The following is a 25,583-nucleotide window of genomic DNA, read 5'->3' as shown; positions in this document are numbered from 1 at the left end:
GTGTATTTGAGATCTGAATGACTATGCTTAAGAAAGAGTTCTTTAAGGTCAAGGTTTCTTAGTGAGATAGATGAATGGTGCTTTGCAAGAATTCCACAGGTATTTCCCTCCTGCCAGCTGAAAACCCTTCTGTTAGGCATGACATTAAGGAACTTTAAAAAAACAAAAAACAAAACAGTACAGAATAGTAAGACAACTACAAGCATGAGCTCTGGCCAGGGGAGGGAGTCAGGACCTCAGCTCCAAGCAGAATTGAACCTTTTAACTTTTATAGAATTTTATGCGCCTCATTTCACCCTTACTTTGCTTTAAAACTAGGGGATTTTTTTTCTCCCCTGCATTCCTGCCTGCTCTGCATCATGGAGTTCCATAATTCACTGATGAGTAACACATGTCTAACATGTGGCAGAGGAGAATCTGACAGCATTCAAACAGGCATAGATAACTCCTCTGACCTTTGATGTCCCAACAGCACAATAGTGCATTTGTGCCTCTATTACCTACTGGTTATTTCAGGAATGTAGTCCACAAACTGAGATCCCCAAAATTTCAGCAGGCTGCTCTGCTACACAACACCAAATATACTCTGTGCATCAAAATATAACCCCAAAGAGAAAACGTTTAATAGCGCTGTGTCTTTTCCCAAAGTATTCCTAGGAACAGCTGGTTTGATTAGAGTTAACATACCATAAAAATAGCCAACAAAGATGGGCAAACTTCGCCCAGACCCCATGAAATACATTAACTTGTTCCATTAATAAAAGATCCCAGACATGGTGCTGAATATTTTAAGATATCAAAAGCTCTCTTTAAAACAAAATATTGATCAAGTTTCAAGATCCAGGCGTCTGGTAGGGTAGTGATGGGGATTAGCGTTTGTATTGTCTAAGGGGATACGTTCACACAAAATATTGTATCACCAGGCACATGCCTCCTAAGATGTCCAAGCAACACTAATTTCTTCCTCTTCTGGAAACTCTGAATAATAAAACAGACTCTCAGGACAAGCGCTGGTCTAAAATCAAGCCCTAACAAGCATTACATGGACAAATGACCGAATCTTCCTCTCCTTGTTTAGTCTTGCACTTTTTGTAATGCTAGTAATAATCAGATAATAAAATTCATCTCCAAACTTTTTTCTAGCTACATTCAATAAATGGTCTTGCAAATATTTCCAGATTCGATTCTTAAGTCTCGGAACTCTATTTATCTGTTCGCAATTCAAGTACCTGGAAGCAGGCACACTCCTTCTTCCAGAAATAAAGCAAGGGTATATTCCATTTTCCTCTCAATCTTTTCCTCTCCCCCCACGTGAATAGCAAAACATACCAAGATCCATATCAATCAGTAACGTATATGTATTCTTCAAAACACAGAGTTCAACACTCAGTAAATGGCTTTCGGAATATATGTTTGTTGTACAAGTGCAAAATAAAAACACAGCACTGAAGAGAAAAACGACATCTATTTTTATTTGGCTCCAATATCTATTTAAGAACCATAAAAAAGTAATTCCAAAATACGTCAGTGTGTGAAGTTGGAGACCATATCCATCCCCAATGTATTTTCAGCAAAGAGCAAACTAAAATTAAGCAAAGTTTAAAAGCATAATAAAAATGCAGACTTGTTGAAAAAATGCATGTCTTTTAGCTGATGGCTGTTATACTTAATGAACTGAGAAACTTATAAACAGGCAAGCAAGAGCTACAAAGAGTACCTTGAGAATGTCTATTCCCTACCGGTGGCTGATACAGCGGCTAACCTGCCAATATTCTGTTGCTGAACTATTCAGCAAGATACTGATTTGTAAAGCAATATGATTAAAGCCATACCATGGTTTTAAAAGTGTGATTTTACTCGGAAAAGTTAGCATGTAAAAATCACAGCTTTTTATTCAATAGACCTGGTCCCCTGGTTTAATTCAGAGTCAGTTCTGCTTACTTTCCTGGCAAAAATGTTACTACGCTTTAACTGCTGTTAGCACTATAAAGCCAATACACCCCTGAGAAAGGGAGCAGGATTCTTTTGTGCTCATGCATCAGCAACAGGATCATTAATAACTAAATTCAAATTGGAAAATTTTCATTTTCAGTGATGCATGAGCAGAAAGAACCTAGCTTGACTTTCAGACGTCAATTAGAAAATCTTCTTACTTATAAACTGCACAAATCTAGAGTCCCTGAAAAGACAAATATAGACTCTCATGTAGTTCTTAAAAAGTGACTTTTCAGAGCAGAACCACAGCCTTAAGTGATCACTCTCGTTACAGTGTGTATAGTAACACCCATTGTTTCATGTTCTCTATGTATATAAATCTCCCCACTGTATTTTCCACTGAATGCATCCGATGAAGTGAGCTGTAGCTCACGAAAGTTTATGCTCAAATAAATTTATTAGTCTCTAAGGTGCCACAAGTCCTCCTTTTCTTTTTGCAAATACAGACTAACACAGCTGTTACTCTGAAACCTAACATTAAACATCTTTCCACAATGGTGTCCAATCCCTCACTCCTTGCAAAGAGAAGTTTTAATGCAGAAGCCTTCCAATTTTACCAACATATGTGAACAAACAGTGACAAACTAATGTAAAATATTTTACCCAACGGGAGTCACTGCATTTGTGTATGTCACACACCCCTCCCCGTTCTCATAGCATTACATTTGAGAATAAAAGGTAGATGAGTCAGTAACACTAAGAGTCATGGAGTATTTCAGAAAGATAACTTCCTGACTGGTGCACTGCTGCACAGACCATCAATATTCAATGACTCACCGTGAGTCTATAAGACCCCCTTATTTAAAACCAATTATGAGCAGAATGAAGGTGGGATCTTATGGCAATACAACAGAAATAATATGTACCAATGCTCTTTCTGAACTCCCATTAGGCACCTGACATGATGGTTAGTCTCTAAGGTGCCACAAGTACTCCTTTTCTTTTGACATGATGTTGACTTTTTCCTATTAGCAGATCCTTAAAGTGAGGCTACATCATTAATTTGTATCCTCACAGCATGAGAGGGAAGGGAAGAAAAAAAATTCTCCGACGCTACCCCCTCCCCCCTGCTTTTTTGTATTAAAAAAATCTTAAAAACAAGTCAGCAATGTTACTTCAGAGTTATTCCCATAATTACTACATACATTTATATATGAGGTATTCTTTTCTGTCTGAAGCACATGAGGTAATGAGTAGCTGAGATTGTCCTGGTGATTTATTAGCATATCCTCTTGGAGAAGCACAGCACCTGCGTTTACACAGATGGAACACCCACGAAGACGGATGGTTTATTAGGGACGACTCACCCTGAAACATCCCACGGTATCTTAAAAGGAAATGCTCCAAATTTAGACCTGCTCCAACAGGTGTCTTTTACTGTCTTACTTTGTGTGACCATAAATGTCTAAGGTGGAGAAAACAATTCCCTGTCCCTGTAATCAACAAATGCTTCAGCCCCCTCTTTCAAAAGGGGGGGAAAAAGCCCATGGAATTCTCATTATTTTCTCAGTTTGATGGCCTGCCAAGCCCTAGTCAGAGAGACGTAACTGGTGAATTCAGGCTTCAGGGATGAGCATGCTGCCTTCATTTCTCTCTCTCTCTCTAAAGGACCCCAGCTTGGCTCACAAGTTTCCCCACAGCATTTCCTTCGTTCTTATGCCTCATTTCTCAGCCATTTACCACAATTCACCTAAGGAAGGGCCCACACAGTTTATTCATAACTTTTCTATAAGCCCCTATTACCCAAGCAGGAAATCTCTTCCTTGAAAATTCCTTCCCTAACAGCATTGCTCTCTTTAGGTGCTCTCAACAAATTTGCTTACCTGTCCCCTCCTGATGTTTTGTTACATATCTACAAATGGGGCTGCACATGGATATCTGACCCTGTTGTGTTTGTGACGATATGTATTCCTGGGGGAATCCTGCGCCACTGTGCACGTGCAGAATGTATGTCCCCTGCAGATTTCCTCGTTTCCCTGCAGAAAAATGGCTCTCTGATGGGGAAGCGGGGTGGATAAAAATCAAGGATTTTAAAAAATCAGGGTTTTTTTATTTAAATTGGATTTTGATCAAATGCTTTTTGAGGAAAAAAACCTATCTAAAGGTAGTTTTATTTAAGATACATTATAGCTCAAAGATATCGCATCACGGAATAGGGATTATAAATTCTAATTCTATGGTATGAGACAATATACTCATGTAATGTTTAAGAAAAGTTTTGTAATTGAGTTCCAATAGTTCATGGATTAGGGATCCTCTCTGCCAGCTGCCCTGGGCACCTGAAACATACAGCAGAGAAGTAAATCACTGTGGGGCAGGAGGTTGGACTGGGGAAAACCCAGCTGGTGAATCCTACCCTGAGCCAGGCTCAGCTGCTAGTCCCAGCTGGGCTGAGGAGGACGGGACTTCCTCTTCCTCTGCATGGCATCTGGGGCCATTTCAGACCCACCCCCAGATGTAGGAAGCTCTGCAGAGTCCCTCCTGCCCCACACACACACTTCCTGCACCCATCGCTCCTCAGCTGCAGGATCACTGTACAGGGAGTTGCTTCTCCATCCACCCAACCTCCATACATCCAGATCCTCTCATACACAGACAATCCCACTGAGCCTCCCCCTCCCCCAGAACCCCCCATAACGAGCCTCACTCCCCCTGTACCACCCCAACAAGCCACCCTCACCTGGATCCCTACCCCACTGAGCCCCAAACAGCTACACCTGAATCCCCATCCCACTAAGCCCTACTCCCCCAACATCTGGATCCCCTCCACTGAGCTCCCCACACCAAACCCCCCTGCTGAGTTCTATCCCCCCACTGAGCCCCTACCACTTTAACCTGGAGAGTCCCATTACTGTTGCACCCAGAGCCCTCCAACAAGCCCCCTGTGCACCCAGATCCCTCACTGAGCCTCCCACACCCAGATTGCCCCACACAGAACCCTCTCATCCCTCACACTAAGCCCCTCCACACTTGGATCCTGCCTTGCTGAGTCTGCCTGCCCACACCTGGTGCACCTGGCATGGAGGGACAGGGCCCTGAGGTGTTTCTGGGGCAGGCCGGTTTCTTGCACTGTGTCAGGGTTGGGTGAAGCCTCAACACTGAGACTGTGTCACCGGGGGGGGGAGGGGGGAGGGAGAAGAGGAGGGGCTGCACAGTGATCTCCCACCTCTGTGCAGCCATAGGCCTGTGCTCCCCAATCCCATGCTGGAGCATCCATATTTATTTAACAAATAAAATTTGCAGAATTTTAAAATATTTTGGTGCAGAATGTTTAGTTTTTTGGCATATAATGCCCTCAGGAGCAGATATGAAGACTTGATCAAGAGAGAGATCAGGTATATCAGCTACAGAAGAACAAGAAACTTTGTCAAACATGGCTTGATGTTTTCACAATTGAAGAAGCAACGTCCAGAATCACATGTCTGATGTATAAGGTGGCACAGCTTCCCTTTGTTAATCTCAATCACTGCCCACAGCTAGCAGAAAGTGAACACTACGTCAAAGAAATCATACGCCAAACTGAAGAGCAGAATATTAGGGAGAAAACCAGATCACTCGGTAAACTTTTGCTTCTCCTCAAAAAAGGTTCATTCTGCAGTAATTTAGTTACTGCTGACCCCCTCTGGGTAAGGAGCAAATGAATATTTAATCCACAACAGATACTCAGGAAAGTCTGCATTTAGCCCTTTCCCACTGCTCTTTTACAGCAGCAAAGAGCTTGAAATCCAGTGGTAAGAAAAAGGCAGGGAAGGTCAGAACAAAGGATTTTCTGGGATATTTTGTTTTGTTTTAAATAAGTGTTCTACAGCTTTGGATCTTTTGTCAGAGGAGCTTCCACGGAAGCAAAGTTCCTTTGACTAGCTCTTGCATTAGATCTAGATTTTTGCCATGGGTAAACAAGGAAGTCAACGAGGTTCTGATAACTTCTCTTGGTGTGACAGTGTAAAAGAAAATTCACCCCTTCCCCCCCGCCACCCACCCACCAAACACAAACCAGAAATGAAGAGCAAACTATGTATTGAGAGCGTTCTCCTTGAATTTTTTTTTTTTTTTTGGTGTATAACAATCATGCAACAAGGCCACCATAACTTTTCAAAGTATTGATAGAAAGCTAGAAAGTGAAACAGATTTCTTTCTAGGGGAATTAAATGTGCCCTGGAAATTCTTTTCTCTCTACATGAGATCAATGGGCTATAATTCCTCTAAACGAGGGAAGTCCAAAGAACAAGAAGTGACCAACCCAGCAGATACTAGCTGAAGGATGGTGACCTACAATGGGAATTAAGATTGGGCACACACCCTTTTCACAGAATCACAGAAGATTAGGGTTGGAAGAGACCTCAGGGGGTCATCTAGTCCAACTCCCTGCTCAAAGTAGGGCCAACCCCAACTAAAACAACTGAGCCAGGGCTTTGTCAAGCCGGGCCTTAAAAACTTCTAAGGATGGAGATTCCACCACCTCCCTAGGTAACGCATTCCAGTGCTTCATCACCCTCCTAGTGAAACAGTTTTTCCTAATATCCAACCTAGACCTCCCTCACTGCAACTTGAGACCATTGCTCCTTGTTCTGTCATCTGCCAGCACTGAGAACAGCTTAGCTCCATCTTCTTTGGAACCCCCCTTCAGGTAGTTGAAGGCTGCTATTAAATCCCCCCTCATTCTTCTCTTCTGCAGACTAAATAAACCCAGTTCCCTCAGCCTCTCCTCATAAGTCATGTGCTCCAGTCCCCTAATCATTTTCGTTGCCCTCGGCTGGACTCTCTCCAATCTGTCCACATCCTTTCTCTAGTGGGGGGCCCAAAATTGGACACAATGCTCCAGATGTGGCCTCACCAGTGCCGAATATCTGCTGGCAATGCTCCTACTAATGCAGCCCAATATGCCATTGGCCTTCTTGGCAATAAGGGCACACTGTTGACTCACCTCCAGCTTCTTGTCCACTGTAATCCCCAGGTCCTGATTTATGATGTTTAAAAGAGGCTTCAAAGGTTATTTTGTTTAAATGTTTTGCTTGTTTCTCACCTGAAAAATTCAGGTCTTGAGCAAGTTAGCTTCTGAGCAGGTCTAGGCAACACAGTGATTAACCTGTCATTGGCTGACAACATTTTTTCTCTGAGAGCGCTCCTTCGATGGCTACCCACATGGAATTGCACCACTGGGAAATTTTAAGTCAAACAGTGTAGTGTAGGAAAAGCCTTTTCCTTAAAATTTCCCAAAGATGGAAGCACTAAGGCAGAGGTTCTCAAACTTTTTTTGTCGGCAGACCCCTTTTCAAATGTAATGTTAATCACAGACCCGAAACTGATGGACAAAGGGATATGTGTACTTCATATAAACATGTACTGTTAGTAATGCTTTAAGAACAGCGTAATTAGAGATGTCAGTGAGATGGGTGTGCCTGCTTCTCACTGCAGAGTCTATCTATTGTTGGTGTGATAGCTGGCATTTTGAGAACCCCCTGTGCAATCTCTAAGGACCCCAGCTTGAGAATCACTGCACAAGGGTACACAAAACACTGGTCTACACTACTCAGAGTGGCCACAACACAACACATTGGTGCTGGTGATTCAATAAGCGGTGCTGCCTCCTCTGAATCAATACCAAACCCAGGCTTCAGTGTGGTGCTCCAGAATGCCACACAGCTGCAAGTGCCACCTACAGGGTGAGGCGTGAAACCAAGGTCTTGGCCCCTTGTGCATTCCAAGAAGCAAACTCCATGTTTACTCTCAACTACCCTAAGGGGAGTGTTGTGAAGCTTAAAATAGGGTTTTCTCCAAAATGTCATGTATAAATGGTCTTCTCTTAGCAGATCTTCTCCCTGCACACTCGCACAATCACATGTGCTGACCCGAGTGACAAAAGTAACATTTCACTGGTTTTCTCTGCCTACACAACGAACACAGGCAAGACAGAGAGAACTGCAGAGGCCATCCCAGTTTGTACATCATCAGTACTACGATTTATTAAGTGCCAGTCAGTTGCATTTGTGAAAATCTACTGAAGGCAATGGGGTTGAATGGGTAACCCTGAGGTCTGCAGGATGAACACTGAATAATTCTCACGCTAGAAGCTAAATTAAGTGAGATAACAGGAGTGAAAATCCACTGGTGAGATAAATCTGTAAAATCAATCATAGGTCAGCTAAAATCACATATGTTGCAGCAACTGCTAAGCTGCCATACCGTATCCACCTGTAAATGCAATGACAAAACCACCTAGAAAAGCCTCCAATAACAATAGCTGCAATATTCTTTACTAGCCCCACAGAGAACAACTAGCGTTGGCTTGCCAATGATGACAGCCACAGAACACAATTCTAACAGCAAGCACATCAATCGGGAACCAGCTGTAACAATTCTGTGACTGCCTTGGATATCAATGAGGCAAATTTTTCATTTCCATGAATGCATCCATCACAAATATAAACTATTGAATTTGAACAACATCTGAATTTAGCCACCCTGGCTTTTCTTAAAGAACACATGGCTCTTTCACTCATCCCTTTCTCCTTCCTTGCTCTTTCTCACGATAATCCTTCTGTTCTTGCCAAACAAGGACACTGGCCAGTTGTAGGTGCAAAATACTTCTCACTGAAAAATAACCTGTGCTTTCATTGCCATTTGTGGGAGCCACCTACCATGCATCAGGAAAAATTCCTTTCCCCCTCCTCAGCTTACCCCAGTTCATCTTTCTCCATCAATCCCATCCCCAATTTTTTTCCCCACTCCAAGCTAAATTTCCATTAAGACCCAGAGGGCTTACTTCTGAAGGAGGGATCTCTTAATGACAAGTTCTTCATCCAAGTCAGCTTCATTAGCCATGAAGAGCAACCGCTTTCCTGTGTCATCCACTCCAATGAAGTCGCGCTGCTCCACTGAAGTAGAAAATCAAACACAGCCATTTTACAGTCTTATCTTAATGGAATCCAGGACAACAAGGAGGATTGGTCAAATTGCCCCGGACTTCAAAATACGTAAACATAAGCAGAGATTAACCCATCAAGCCTAAGAACCTTCATTAATGCTCTACAGCATACATTTATTTCAACCTTTCAACCAGGGTAGCCAAAATGCGGCTCATGAAGATCTAAAACATGGCCCCTGAAACCACCCACATCTTTAATATGAAGATGCCAACTGTGCAGACAGTGGGTCCCAGCATGCAATGCTCCATCTTGATTGAGCTAATGCGTAATTCTCTTCCCTCTTTCTTTACTACTACTACAATTTGCACTAAAAAGAATCCAGGATAATTAATAGCTCATCCGAGCCAGCGCCGCCTCCTTCACCATAAATCACTCTCCTTTTCTCATATCGCAATTAGCTGGTGAGGAGAGGATTATGGATTTCAGACAAGACTTCGCAACTAGTATCCTGTTTTCATACACGTTTTGTTAGTAACAAACATCTAGGCTACATGCGCACACAGCTCCAGACTCCTAATACTTGGATGCCCTAGGACACGTATTGGTTTAAAAAGGGCACCCATGCAAAGGGATACCTAATTTTCACACTATCGTGTCAATTTCTCTCTAGAATAACGCTACTGAAATCAATGGCAATACACAAGGAGTGACTTTGGCCTAATGGTCTAGAGTACTTTCTTTTTGAACAGTCCGTCCCAAGCACTGCATACAGTGACAGCAAAACTTCATTCTAACAAATCTCTATGGATACGTGTCAAACCAGTTCTAGAGTAAAGAGCTCAGGAGAGCTTGGGGAAAGCCAGTTGGAAGGTGATTTCACTTTGCAATGAATATGGAATGCAACACAACTTTGGTGGTATCCACAAGCTGTTGCCTTGCCCTGAAGCTGAAAGCACAGGAATATCTGCAATGGCACAATTCTGATGCAAGCTTTTCTTTTTCTTCCCAGAGATGGTATTTTTGGTCAAATGCTGGCATATACTTACCCTCCCCAATTCCTAAAACTCACATCAACCTTGTGTGAGAAATGAATGCCTTGGGAGAAATAATTTCCTTACTGTCTTCTTTTTTTCCAGCTAAATTGCATTTTAATTCCACTTTTCCTCCTTTGCTTTCTTTCTATTTGCATCTTAATAGCTGCCATAGTAACAGCTACCACCAAAATAAGGCCAAAACTACGTAGCTGTTGAAAGCTTCCCCACTGGCAGCCTTTGATCCAAGTGATCAAGCTAGCTCCTTTCAGAAGCTTCCCCTCTCAAATTAATTATATAACTAAGGAGCACAAAAATAGGCCCTGAACACACAACAATGTGAAAAATTAAGCACAATTAGGATCGAGCTAACCAACTCAAAATTCTTGAGAGCACTGGCTCTATTCATTCTAGGCAGTAAATTAAGCTACAAGCCATGGTCCAAATTGTAAGCAGAGATAAACAAATGCCTACTGCACCTAACCCTTTGAAATCCTTGTCTGCACCTACATACAGAATAGCGACAGGTTTCTCAATAAGGGCATCATGCTTCTTAATTTAAAGTCAGGTCCTAAGCCATCGTCTATTCTACTGTATCTTTAGGTCTGTACAGCAAAGAGCCTGTCTACAATAAAAAACAGAACCATGATTAAAACAGAATTGTGCAACATGGTTGTGGCCAAACAGGTTTTTCTCTTCCCTGTGTGGATAGAAAAAATATGGTATAATAAATGTTAGTGAACTATGTTTTAACCCTAGGAGAAATCTAGATAAAATGTGCTTTCCCATGCACAGGCAAGAGAGATGATTATTTTTGTGCCGCAGACCAGGCAAAATGGATCACCAAACCCTGTAGTGAAAAAGGACAGTTCTGAAATGCACTGATGTTAACAGGCTGGCTGCAGGCAGATAACTAGTTTTAATTAGTCCCTAAGAGAAAGGAAGGGGAAAAGAGAGAATGTGCAGGAATGGTAACTTAAACATTACCCACAATGGGGGGGGAAAAAAATACAGACCAGGGTTCAAGTCCATTTATGTTGGATAAAGATGGCTTGGAAGATTTTTGCCCCCCAAAAAATTGTTCTTCTTAGTGTGTGTCTACACTACCCACGTTGCAGCATGGCCGCGGCAGCTCTGTGGCGTGGGCAGGGTCGACACACCTTATAGCCGGGGGAGAGCTCTTCTGGTGATAAAAATCTCACCCCAAACGAGCGGTGGTAGCTTGAGCGCCCGGAGCGCAGCTCCCAGAGACGCAGAGCGGTCTATATTGGCGCTTTTCAGCGCTAAAACTCTTGGCGCTCGGGGGGTGTTTTTTCACACCCCTGAACGACAAAAGTTTTAGCGCTGAAAGTGGCAGTGTAGACACAGCCCTAGAAATCCAGGCTCTGCCTACCCGGGGGACTTTGAGAAGTGGAGAAATGATGACATCACAAGAGAGTGAGGCTGAGCAAATCAGGGGAGGAATTGTTAGTCAAATTTCTAAATCTTTGTTTTTAAACAAACCTATTGAACTCCAATGCCTAATTGACATTTGGGGAAAACGTGTTAAAATTCACCATTCCCACCCCTTTTCGATTCAGGTGAGAGAAATCACAGGCCACATCCATCATGAGGTCATTCCCCAACCCTACAGATCATCGGTAACATTCCTAAGGTCTTTAAGGTAAGAAAAACAAGCAGGAAAGAACCACACCCTCACAATCCTTTCAGTCTTTCTTTATACATATAAAGGCATAAACAATTATGGTTTAAAATCCTTTGCCCGGGACTGACTAGGGGAGGACAAGGGATCTAGGACATAGAGCCAGGGATGGGAAGAGACAGGACTGAGGCAGAGACCGGGACAGGTTTAAGGCACATAGGTTGGGTCTTGCTTGGACGCTTAAATTGCTCATGACAGTCTCAAAAAAATCAGGGCAGGTACATTTGGCATGTACGCCTTGGTCTTTGCCTCAATGCCCAGAGATAAGAATAGACTAGCTCAGCACCCGAATACTGGGTTTCATTCTTCATACATCCGCTGCCTGTCTGGGTTACTATCACCCCTCAGGGTCCTACTGTGTTTGCATTGCTTCCTATGACTATGTTCCGCAGACGTTACGGCCAGAAGGGACCATTATGATCACTAGCCTGACCTCCTACATAAGAAGCCAAAGAACCTCACCCAGCACTTGCTGCAGTGACCCCATAACTTCCGGTTGAATTATACCACACATTTTAAAAAGGCATCAAGGCGCACAAGCATTATTAAAGAAGGTCAGTGGGTTAGCCTCTGTGGCTAATGCCTCTGTTTAAAGCGGACTGCAGCAGCAAATTTGTCCTACAGCTACTCAGTTTATTTCAAACCAGTTCTCTCCAGCAGAGGTATTAAACATCTAGAAATGATAGAAAATGGCCCATAAGGAATAACTATCAGCCTGGGGCGGTCTGGTAGATCTCACCCATCTCTGACTTCCACAGACTTATGAACTGATGGCAACATTCATTGTTAGTTTAACAGAGCTTGCCAGGATTCAGGATCCACGGGCATCCTTAACTGTGGCATTCCCTGAGCTTTGAGTGCTTGACTGTGCAACCTAAATAGCATACTCGCAACAGAGGGTTTTGTAACAATTTTCCAGGGTTTTTAAAAAAGAGAAAATTGTAAAAAAACAGATTCCATCATGTGGCATCGTGTGGACATCCACATGGCTCATCAGCAGGGTTGCCACTTTTAGATGTACTGAACAGACCTCCACCACATGAGCTAATGGAGTAAAACTGATAGCAACAGTAGCTTGTCAAAGCTGTCCCTGCCCCACTTCAGTCCTGTCTCTGCCCCATCCCTCACTCCATGTCCCAGACCCATTCTCCTCACCTAGTCAGTCCCTGTCTTCTTGGGCTTCTCACCACAGTTCTAGGCTCCCCTTCTCTGGCTCTTTGCCCAGACCCTTTTTGCCCAATGGGGCAAAAACTGCATGTCCCCTGTGCCTATGTCTTAGGAGACAGCCTTTAATTACATGATCACATACTATTTTTCCCACAGGATCCCTGCCTCTCTCAGTGTCTGGGCTGGACCGTGCTCACTTAATGAGCTCTTTCAGATTTTGTTCTACCCTCACTGCTCAATGTGCAGCTGCAGGTTTATTTAGCGCCATTTCTTAACTTCTGAGTGCTCGACTGAAACTGTAATAACGCCCTTCTAAGATGGCATTTTGTAGTCATTTATCTACCCTCGCTGTATAAAGCAGTGTTTCTTTCAGTGGCCTTCAGGGGAGGGATGACCCAAGCTTTCATTTCAGTCCTATTCTCTGTCCTTAAATCCTTTAGTCTAAAGAGGTAGCCAAACAAAATAGTTTAAGCTGTCTTCTTTTAAAGCCCCTCCATCTTGGGGCACACATTAAGGCCACTTGGTGGCTTGGCCCTTCCATTCTCAAATGGTGTAATATTATTGTTATTCTTTTGTATGACTTTAGTGCCTTGGAGCCAGGACCCCATTTTGCTGGATTTTTAGTTTGCTCATGTGCACTGAGTAGGAAGAACAGTTAGTCTACGTACCTGGCTTTTTCTTCCCTTTCTGTCCTGGTACCATTTCTGTGGGTTCATGAGCTTTTTTCATCAACATGGAGAGTGTCGCGTCATGAGCTCGAAACAGATCCACCACCTCATGTAAAGCAACATCTGTGATCAGATCACAGCTCAGTACCAAGACATCAGTCTGCCAAAACACAGAAGAAAAAAACAAACATTTCAAAGACACAAAATACCACATACTTGTCAACTTGGGATGCCTTAGCAACAAAGAGTCTGTAATGTTTCATGGCTTTCTCATTTGAGATCCACATTAAGCCACCAGACAGAGTTCCAGGTGTATGTTTTTACTGGCATGAAGAGGATATCTAGTGGTAAGGTTACTGAATTTGTTACCATTGCCAGCACACTGCCAAGAATGGGACATAAAGCCCATGGAAGCATCCAATTTGTCATCCTCTCTTGGCAACCCAAGGAGCAGGATTATGGACACACAGATGAGTTCACAGCCTTCAGTGCTGCCATTAAGTTCTGCAACACTTACCATGGCTATATTAAGTTAATTAATAATAATGACCTTTCTGGAGTAATCTTAGTAGTTAACTTCCCATCTTGCCTAAACAATTTAAAAATGTATTTCAATGAAGTCACTCTTATTGGAAAAATCAAATGCTGGACAAATCTGGCCCCTGATTTACTCAGACATCACACCTCGGTTTGCTCACTTTATGAGTATGCCTTCTAAAAGCCAACATCATCCTGCAGCAAATTTTAATAAGCAAACTCCTATTACATTTAACTTTGATCTCAAAGGATCCCAAAGTGCATGGCAAACTATACAAGAGAACCACTTCACTCACCAGTGAAGTACAGCCACTTCTGAGGTGAAATACGACCGATTCCCCGCTATTGCCAATTACAGATACGCATGTCAGACCAGATGCTCTCTTGTTTAGGATCCGCTTTCAATTTCCTATGAGTGGCAGAATACCTACTTTTCCAAAACCAACTAGTCAGACAGCTATCCTCACCTCATTTAAATTGCTCCTAACACCCTATTTCTAGAGTTTTGCCAACAGAAAAATTAGTGAGTTTGGACTTTATTTATTAAATTCATTAATTATTTTGCTCCTAAATGGCATAATCACAACATTATGTTTCAGGGACACAGTTCTTCTTCCCTCCCTGGTGTTTGTTATTTTCATTTTTTCATCAGTCCATCATTTACTATGTAAGCTCTATGGCACAGAGACACTGATGTTTTTTGTGAAGCTCCTACCACATGATACGTCACGGTGATAGGAGTTGAATTACTTCAGCCAATATTCCTGCTTTAACTGTGACCACCACATCAATTCAAAGAGAAAACATGAGTGTGCACTTTTTCGTTTGGATGGGATTGCAAGACAGCCCTTTATCCGATATTAGGAGATACAAAAGTCACAACTAGGAATAACTTTGAGGTCTGATATACTGAAGGGCCTGCAGAGTCTTTCCCCAAAAGGGTTTGGAGATTTTCAGGTGTTCACCTGTAACTTCGGGGAATGCCACAGACTGTGTCACAGCTACAGTGTTAGCAGGCCGCGCATGGCGACGGCTGGTACTGTGCATGGCCATGCCTATCATTTGTAGCGTAGGTTATCTGCACAAATAATTTATTATTATGAAGATTATGGCCCCTTCATTTGAAGGGATAACATCCAGGTTGGAGGTCTGACGGGTCCAAATTGTGACCTACCTCTCTCCGTCTAATATTGCTTTTCAAAATCCAAATTTTATATGGAGGTTTCGCCTAGGAGAAATGCTATGAGTATCTCATCTGAAAAACAAACCAAACAATCCAATGTCAGCTGCCCTCCACTCAAGAGCAACTCTACATCCAAACCAATATGTGCAAGCAACGATTTCAGCCTCCAGCTTTATGACTGCAAAGAGTGAAACACGCAATGAATGTTACATACTCTGAAAGACGGTCAGTCTTTCTAAGCTGTAAAACTTCCAGATATTTGGCTTTCTGCAAGAGCATGAATTTAGTCGCAATACTTTCAAAGAAGGGCAAGGATTTGTCAACGGTGTTTAAAAACAGACCAACTTTTCTTCTTCTACCTGATTTTGTAGAGGGAAAGGAGCCCTGTTTAAATCTAAATGCATTCACAACGATGGTGAATAAAGAGACAGACCAGACATATTGTAAGGAACGACTATCTTGACTTGTAAAACGAATCTCATAATTATTTAATATTTTACTAAGTGCTTTAATCTATCATTGTAGTAAACTGCCAACAAGCCTTTCGTAATTGTGAACAGGCCCCTGGGTTTTTCCCCTCTCTCACTTTAGGACGAGCTTTTGCAAAGACTGAATGCAAGACCCCTGAGGAGCACAGGGGAACAGAACCACCAAATGTCTGGTTGCCATCTGTTCTACCCATTTACTCTCCCAATATGTAAATAAACGTCAGCGAGCACAGGGACCAGTGAAACACACAGCTGCTCTGTAAAGCCCACATTTCTGCCTCTCCTCCTGATGAGCAGAGCGCTGGCCTCAGAAGCATGCTGAGAATACACCGTGAAAGGCTCTTTGGGGACTCAACAGCCTCCCCTTTGAAACCCCACTCCCCCCATAAATAAAGCCCTCACTGTCTAATGGATGCACTTTTTTCCAGCATTGAATCCATGAAAGAATACACTAATGGCTGAACGAAAAAATAAACCCTACTAGCACCCTCGGAGAAGTGCGTGTTTTTCTTTACTTTCTTAAGGCTGGTGCAGTAGAAAGAAAACAAATGGCTCAGCTTGTATTTGTTCAAATATGTACTCCACAGACGTACTCTAAGTACAGGGCACAGGCCTGACAAAGCATCGATATAAAGGAGACATACAGTATGCACACATGGGCATTCACGTCCCTTAGCACTCAATTTAATGAATTATGCAAACACTGAACACACAACAAAATCTTAATGAAATTAAATGCAACACTGATTACACCAACCCCAAACTATTATACAAACATGATAAGCAACATGAACTGATTAAAAAAAACAACCCAGCATATGTCATACTTAATAAGCACACACCCTGCAAGCTCAGTCACTACAAGGGAAAGAAAAAAACAAGCAACTTATTATTCAGACTGGGTCGATAAAAGATGAGGTGAAGATAGCCCAGGCAGGGATGATGGTCCAGTGGTTAGAGTGGTAGCCAGGGAATCAGGAGACCCTGGCTCCACCAAAAATCTCCTGTGTAACTTTGGGTAAGTCATTCAGGGCTTGTCTACACAATGCTTTAATCTGTGCCAGCAGGGGGGGTAAATTCTAATGTGCACGAGCATGTGTGCACTAACTGGCTTGTATGGATGCTGCTGTTGTATATTAAAAGTTCCCTGGTGTACATTAATATAGTCCTGTTTCAAAACAGGACTACATTAATACACACTAAGGAACTTTTTAGTGCGTGCCAGCAGGGTCCACGTGGACTAGTTAGTGAGCGAGATGCTGATGCACATTAGAATTTACACCCCTGCAGGGGTGCATTAAGGTACAGTGTAGACAAATCCTTTGTTTCTCAAATGTTTAGTTCCCCATCTGTAATATGGGGATAACAGTACTTCCCCACAATGCATTATAACTGTGATGTATCCGGATACTAAAGGGGGCATGTAAGTATTCATCTTCTTCTGTGTGCCTTAAGGACAGCAATGTTAAATGTCCAAGTCTAGGTTGGCGATCCAATTGATTGCTTCAGGTGATGTGGAGCGGATGGCAGAAATACCATCAGGATATGATCGTTGGGGACACTGTTCACAAGGTGTTCCACAGTTCAGTCTCTTTCCACAGCCGCAAATAGAATGGTGTCTCAGCCGCCATTTATGGAGGAGGTAGGTAGGTGCATCTGCCATGTGATGTGCAGAGGCAAATCACAGTGGATCATTTTTCATGGGGGAGAAAAGCCACTGGTTTCTTCAGTTGGGTCCTTGATCAGCAATTTGTTCAGGACGTGAATCCTTCCACTTTGCTTGCCATCAATCTTTGGGGGAAACCCGGAGTTGTCAAGCTCTTGCACTGCAAGCCAAAAAGGTTTTCTGAATTTGAGTCAGACTCTTGGTATATTATGTAGGTCTTCATGTGTTGAAAGATCCTTGTTCCCTTGAATACAATGGAACTACCAAAGGATTCTCATAATAAGTAAATCCCGCGCAGCCATAACAATGCCCTCAGCACAGATAAATTTCCGTGACGACTTTCAGGGAAGGTCGCTGGTGACCTGGTCACCAAGGAAAATGCAAAACCATTTTCCAAACTCTTGGGAAGAATTTTACCATTGCATTGCATGAGATCATTTTGATGGCTTTCAAGAGAAGGGCGTTCCTCCATACGGTGTCATAGGTGGCAGATAAGTATAAGAAAGCTGCCCCAGTCTTAAGTTTTCACTGGAATCCCACCTTGATGCATGTTTTTAAAAGGCGAATACTTGGTCGGTGCAGCAGCAGCCTAATTGGAAACCCAATTATTCATTCAGCAACATTACTTCTACAACCGGCATAAGCCGTGCCAGTACTATTAGGAAAGTATTTAAAATGTATTTATCCATCACACCATACCACACCAGCCATCAACAGGAAGACAGAATGCAATCCAAAACATCAAGATATTCATGGAAGTTTAGATGCCATGGTGACAGGCATCATAAAAAAAACTTTAGTGTGAAGTTCTTGCCAATATGTCTTCTTAAACCCTGCCCACCATGGGATGCCTACACAATGAAGAAAATAAATCCCCAAAAGAGCATCTTAATATTTCAACATGAGATTGATTTAAAAACAGAAAACACATTTTGAAATGGAACTAATTCACAATATAGATCAAAGGAGGCATACAACAACTATATAGTGTGATATCCCTGCCTAAATCAAACCCCTTGGATTTGCTCACACCCTGCATACAATGGACACCGCTAAAAACTCAATGTCCTACTCAGCAGTGATTGAAGTATCTCTCCTGTTCTAATAATAGGAAGATATCAAGGTAACCACAGGCTACTGTCAGGGAATGTTCAGTTTTTAATAGCATCCATTATAGTTTTTCTATCAAGTAAATTTACAGAAAAAGGGCTGGACCTTTGTAGACTAAAAACAGCCGCCTAAACACGAGTCCAAAAAATGAGAAAACATATGCTACACGGAAAATCTCTAATTCAGACAAGATCAGGGTTAAGAGAAAAAGAACAAATTTCAGTAGTTGCATTTACAATTTAAATTAACACATAACCACCGGGGGAAAAAGAAAAGGAGGACTAGTGGCACTTAGAGACTAATCAATTTATTTGAGCATAAGCTTTCATGAGCTACAGCTCACTTCATCGGATGCATACCAGGGGGAACAAACAGTTTCTAAGGGAACTAAAGAAAGACATGTTAAATGCAAAAAATAATTATAGTAATGCAAGATTACAATTGAGATGTTACAGGAACAAAAGGCAGGAAGTTGAAAGGTTTGGTTTCTACAGCAAGCACAACTCAATTTATTTGAACAAATGAAATATTTTGCTTTACTTTATATGGCATTCATACTTTAATATAGTACAGTATAACCAAAATGGGGCCAAGTTACAGTTACTGTTGGAATCAGGTCTTTGATGTTCCTAACTTTTGGGAAGGCAAAATCTTAACGATATGTTGCATTATCATCAGATTTTGTATCAAGTGTCCCTGTAATTCTAAAAATGGAGGAAAGAGAACAGTTCTGCTGTGGGCAACTGCTTCGACTAAGCACCTGCCTTCCATAGGAACTGCATTACCCACCATGGCTCAAGTTAAGAATCTAATTGCATCCAAGGAGATAGCAGAACCTGCTGCCCCCTCAGTCTCTAAAGATCCCCTCCAATAACCACATCCATGACCTTTTTAGGGTATTTGAGGCTCTTTGGCTGCTGCTGTAAGTGCAGCAGGGAATCTGTACGTAACCTTCTGCTTTGATTTTTCAGAATCTATAGGACTTTGTTACTTACTCACTGAAACGTCCACCTTTGATGGGGAATTCTCACTGCTACTCAATGGCAGCATTTAGCACCAAGCCAAGATTTCCTATCTAGTAATAAAATAAAATAAAAAATGGTCACCAGCTGTGCACTGAGCCTCAAGCGCTAGAGTTTACTGGTACTCTAGAACGTTAGCCACTCCTGTGAGTATAACCTCAAGCAGTTTAGGAGGATAAATTCTGTCCTACAAGGTTGGCTCTTTCTAATGGGGACCCAACGCTTAGGCTCTAGCCTGAACATCTGCAATGCAATTTTACAGCCCCACAGCCCGAGCTCTGAGAACCCGAGTCACCTGATCCGGGCCAGCCGTGGATGTTTAATCGCTCAGTAGATGTACCCCAAATCAGAAAACTGTTCTTCCTCAGCGGGCAGGGGATGAAGACTTAAGAAGAGTCCAATCCCTTTAAAAAAAAAAAAAGATATAGTTTCTTCTGGAAAAAGCGGAAGAAATAGGGAAAGTACCAGGAGCCAGGACAGGCCCCTGAACTCCCAGGTGAAGCTGTCTTGAGGCCATGTAACCACTTTCACCTATATAACCTGCCCATTTCACTGCCTGTCCTCTGCCACAGTGAGCTGAAGGAAAGCCATCAAGGACTTGGGAGGAGACCCAAAGCCTGTCCTTTAGTATGGATCATCCTGCCCACCATCTCAGGAGGGATCTCAAGGCAAACACTGTTCTATCTTATCTCAACGTCTCAAGAACAGCCGTGCAAAACTCCAATTTTTTAAAGTTCACACAGGCAGAGAATAGGAATGAATCGTTTCAGCCCAGAGTATATTACCAAAATTGACATCTGGGATGGAAAAGATAACTTAAAAAAAACCCTAAGCACCTGAAAACAGGAGGTTAAGGATGAGCATATTGAGTTCATGAATGTATGCTCTCAAAACAGAACTTCAGTATAGTGACATTATTATTCAAATGTGGGAAACAACCACAAGATTTGAAGTCTGGAAAACATACCTTATAATACATTCATTTCTCTGCTCTTGACAAATGCAACCTTTCCCCACTTCTATACATTCAGGATGCTGCTGCAAAGATCATTTTCCTATGGCCAAGTCAACCCTCTCTTTGCATCCCTTCGCTGGCTAATCCTTCTCTATGCATCAAACATAAGTGACGTCTTCATTTTCAAGGCTCTTCACAGCCCATCCCCACCCTCCCTAGCATCTCTCACTACTTAGATGTTGATTCCTGCCTCCAATTAGCCCATGATACCAGCCTCCATTGCCCACTTGTTCAATTTGTGCTTTCTCCTATGCTGCCCCTATGCTTGCGAGGAGCTGCCCATAAATATCCAGAATGCTACCTCATTATCTTCCTTCAAAACCTGCCTGCAAACTCCTTTCTGTGATGCCTACAAAAAACCTGATGCTGGTTAGGTCACCAGTGGGCTGAGACCATAGCCTGTCATCCTGGCCAATCTTTCTCATTGGGTCCTTGTATTCCCCCATCCATATCCATCTGTTGTCTCCTGTCTGATCTTCAGAGTGCAAGCTGTTTGGGGGTCAGGGATCATCTTTTTGTTCTGTTTTTACAGCATCTTGCACAATGGGGTCCTGACCTTGACCCCTTGATTAGGGCTCCAGGCACTACAATAATACAGATTAATAACAATACAGGAGATCAACTTATTTAGCTAATTGGGGAAAAGGTTAAGAGGGGATTTGATCTCAGTCTATAACTGCTGACACAGGGAGCAGACATCTAATAGTAGGAGGGCTCTGTAATGGAGCAGACACAGGCATAACAAGATCCAGTGGCTAGAAACTGAAGCCAGCAAAATTCAAACTGGAAATAAGAAATATTTAAGAGTGAGGATAAACAACTAGTGGAACAAGTTATCAAAGGATGTGGTAGAGTCTCCATCATTTGGAGTCCTTAAATCACGATTAGATGTTTTTCTGAAAGATATTGTCTAGCACAACCACAAGATGTTGGGCTAAATGCAAGAATCACTAGGTGGAATTGTCTAGCCTGTATCATGCAGGTCAATCCAGATGATTGCAATGGTCCCTTCTGACCTTCAAATCTATGAATATAAAACAGCAGCAGCATGCAAGATGAAAAGACACATAAGTAACAGAGGCCTCGAAGATCATTTCTTCAGTCATTATCAGTTTGATTCTAAAATAAAATACGCTGCTTTTGGGAGGTGCAGGGGAGAAGGAATACGTTTATCTCCCAGATCAAACCCTCAAAGAAGTCACTGTGCAAAGAACAATTTCAGCTTTGCTTTGACGAACAGAAGCACCATGGCCTCGTCAGTTCCACGTTATATTCTAGACCGAATGAATCACTGAGACCTTGAAACGTACTCAACTGTATAGGGCTTTCAGAATGTCCTCCTTTGAACCAAGAGCTATACCTTCCCCCAGAACTGTCCATGATGACATGACTGGCCTGTACAGGAATAAAGAGAGCTGCCAGAGAGATAAATCAAAATTATGGGTGCTCAACCACCAATGTAATCCAACCCATCGTTCTGCTGTATCCACTCTCTTTGAATATTCCTAAACCAGTTTGTTCTCCAGGTCAGCTGTCCAATTTTCCGCCACGTTTGTTATTAAATAAGGCTTTGAAATCTTCATAGTTTTCGTCAACATCATGCAGCTTTCCAGAGTCCTCAGATTTCTTGTCCAAAGTGATTAGTGAGGCCTAAATGACAGAAGAATGCAAGAATTTCTTCAGATAAATCTGGTACTTGGTGAAGTGTCACTTCTCCAGTGTCTGGCCAAGTAAAAACAAATGCAGAAATAGCTAGGTCTCGAGCAGACACACAGCTGAATTCTTGGGCAGCAATTTCAGTTACCCTCAACATGACCTTCAACAAGGTAGAAGACCATGGAAGAAGGGTAATAAGTAAAGGGCATCCTCAATCTCATACCATTGAGATCATGTCTTTCCCCATCATCACCATTTAACTACAGCTGGTAACAGCACCAAACTGCAAATTCAGAAAGGAGAATCCCTTTTGGGGGATCATTAAGAGGACGTGTGTTCATTTTGTTGTCACCTACTCCCCCACTCACTTTCCAACAAACTGGGACTACCTAAACATAAGGTTAACATGTAATTTCCCATTACATCATTTTTATTTTCCTCAGTTTAACTCTTGGATCTCAATTCTTCTGTTTATTTGTGATCAGTTTAGTGCTTATAAAAAATGCCACTCTTCATGATAACCGGAATTGGTGGACAGAGCCCAGCAAAGCAACAAAAGCCTTCACCCCCCAGGTAAGGAATTGGCCAATGAACCCAGAAATCAATCATTTACAGGGAACAAAATGAACGATCAGGGACAGATTGAAGGTCAAAAGATAAAAAATGAAGGCACTGGATGGGGACACCAAGCAGAGAAACCTAGACAATGACCACTGCTCCGAGGTGGCATCGCAGAAGTCCATGTACACCACCCAAAGGAACTGCCAGACTGCCAGTCGCACAGAACAAAGTTCTCTATTTTTTTTGATAACAGGAACAGCATGGACAACTCTCTCATCCTAAATATGGCCCCAAACCTGACTTGAAGGGCCCAAATCTAGGGTGAGAGAATAGTTAGGTCTCCAAGGCTCATTCAACCCTTGGCCTCTCCACTGAGATGGCCAAGAAGGTTGCCAATTACTGGCAGCAGTGTCTGAGATACTGATACATTTGTGTAAGAACATAACAGCCATACTAAGTCAGACCAAAGGTCCATCTAGCCCAGTATCCTGTCTTCCAACAGTGGCCAATGCCAGGTGCCCCAGAGGTGATGAACAGAACAGGTAATCATCAGGTGATCCATCCTGTCTCCCATTCCCAGCTTCTGGCAAACAGAGGCTAGGGACACCATCCCTGCCCATCCTGGCTAACAGCCATTGAACTAGATTGTGTAGACTGTGAACTAACATTGTATAGATTTTTACACGCTCATAACAGCAGAATATCTCCTGGGAACAAGGTCACCAAACTCATTTCATACAAGCCTCTGAATATGCATCAAATGCAACAACTTTTGATCACTACAAATATGGATTTGAACAAGCAACCTAGAAGTGAAAGGTTCCGTATTCCATTATCAACCTCAGAGCCATACAGTCCTTTACTCTCAATTCCTTTAAAACACTTCGTCTGTATACCTCCATGAAAGCTGGATATAAATATTTTTTAATAGAGGAGTTCCAAATGGGATTTATTCAGATTAATTTTTACTTAAGACTTTTTATGTTTAAAATATTCCCATTTCAGTCATATTAATTCTTCCTAAAACACACATTGCAAGAAAATATTTATACAAAAGTTGTGATTTATTTTAAATAAGGAAAACGTTAGATGATTGCAAAGGCTTCACTGATAAAGAGGAAGACTATTTTAACTTCTGCTGTTTATACCATTAAATGAAAACTATAATGGTAGCACACAAAGTCTGCACTGCTATGGAATAAAATCATTAATTTTTCAGGATCACTTTAGCAAAGCTATTTTAATTAGATACTTTTGTAAAGAGTCCACTACTTTTGCAATTCAAATACCATCTTGTTTGTGAAACTCACATGGAAGTGTACAGGAGTGTCTAGATGCAAAAACATATTAACATAGGCAAAAAATATTGACAATTAAAATCTATAAAGGACTTCCAAGTGCAAACAAGCTTCAGAGAGGTACAGTCTAGTGGACTCAGCACAGGACTGGATGCCTGGAACTTTAAGCCCTCAGAACAAGTGATGGGGCCATCTAGTGACTCCCTCTAGGACCTTGCAAATAGCTGTTAAACTCCCTGCTTCATTTCATCTTCCCCACATGAGATTTTGTGAGGACTTAGCATTTGCGAGGCACTGTAAAAGCATCAAGAGTCATCGTAATTATTCACAGCTCTGCAGGTCAATATCAATTGCCTCATGCAAGCTTCTAACATTTTGTTGCTAATCCACAGTAAACAGGCAGCAAAATAAGTAGCCATATCATTTTAAAGGATGGGCTATCACCAGCAGGAGAGTGAATTTGTGTGGGGGGGTGGAGGGTGAGAAAACCTGGATTTGTGCTGGAAATGGCCCACCTGATGATCACTTTAGATAAGCTATTACCAGCAGGACAGTGGGGTGGGAGGAGGTATTGTTTCATATTCTCTGTGTGTATATAAAGTCTGCTGCAGTTTCCACGGTATGCATCCGATGAAGTGAGCTGTAGCTCACGAAAGCTTATGCTCAAATAAATTGGTTAGTCTCTAAGGTGCCACAAGTCCTCCTTTTCTTTTTGCGAATACAGACTAACACGGCTGCTCCTCTGAAACCATTTTAAAGCCGTGCAACTTTGGGGTTGTTGGTTTGTTTGTTTAAGTTTGGAAAAACAATTTAACTCTGGAAATGTGCCAGACAGAACACGATTAGAGGGAGCCCTGTATATAGCCACCAAACAGGTACAAGGACAACAGCACGGCCTGCTTCCCGCACACAGCGTCACCAGCCTGCTTCAGAGGCCCATGGAGCAGGAACGGGGGGCAAGAGCTGCCTGTCAGTATCTGTACTTCACCACGAAGACTGTCAGCTGCGGTGACTGTGGTTTGGGGATGTCCACTGTCCATTAGGAATTGGACAATGACATAGAACCCACAATTCATTTCACCCTAGCCATCCAACAGCCATCAGACAGTGGTAACTCTGTCACTTCTGCCTTGGCTGGATGTGAGGCCGAGACAGAGGTGAACACTACACATCCACTGCCAACTCCTTGAGCCATCTAGTTCTTCTGTGCCGCACATTAACGTCATGAGAAAAGCAGAACAATCTCTTTGGAGTCATCAAAACAAAGGGGTGAGAAAAGGCTTTTTTTATTTGCATTTGCTGACAGCGGTGCTGAAGAGACTGGTGAAATGCTTTTAACTGAGCTAAACGTTCTGCTTATCAAGTTTAAAATTAAGTGCTGCTTAGAAAAAGATCCTGTTTGTCTTCTTATAGATGAAAGCCACTCGGTTTTTTTATTTCCACTGACAGTACAAAAATATATATCTATATATTACGGGGATTCAAGTTTTTCTTTCCACTGTCACCAAATGGAGCTCAACTGTACAAGGAGGATTCAGATTCCCCCTTCCAGCCAGTACAGTGAGCTTACTTACATCATGTGTTTGGAAAGGAGATTTTCAACAGAGGAAGTGAAGCG

General features: G+C 42.4%; 1 protein-coding gene across 1 annotated transcript in view; it reads right to left on the bottom strand.

The window, feature by feature from the left end:
- The window catches only part of EIF2B3 (eukaryotic translation initiation factor 2B subunit gamma), a 142,559-nt gene that overhangs the window by 101,296 nt on the left and 15,680 nt on the right, over positions 1-25,583 (bottom strand). Inside the window, exons 4-5 of the mRNA XM_073357915.1 lie at positions 13,430-13,589; positions 8,759-8,870 (exon numbers count right to left, since the gene is read on the bottom strand). Coding sequence (XP_073214016.1) covers positions 8,759-8,870; positions 13,430-13,589 — 272 coding nt within the window. The remainder of the gene's footprint in view (positions 1-8,758; positions 8,871-13,429; positions 13,590-25,583) is intronic.

Source organism: Lepidochelys kempii, chromosome 8 (genome assembly GCF_965140285.1).
Source record: "Lepidochelys kempii isolate rLepKem1 chromosome 8, rLepKem1.hap1, whole genome shotgun sequence".
NCBI lineage: Eukaryota > Metazoa > Chordata > Testudines > Cheloniidae > Lepidochelys > Lepidochelys kempii.
This window is presented reverse-complemented; position numbering and strand designations above follow the sequence as displayed.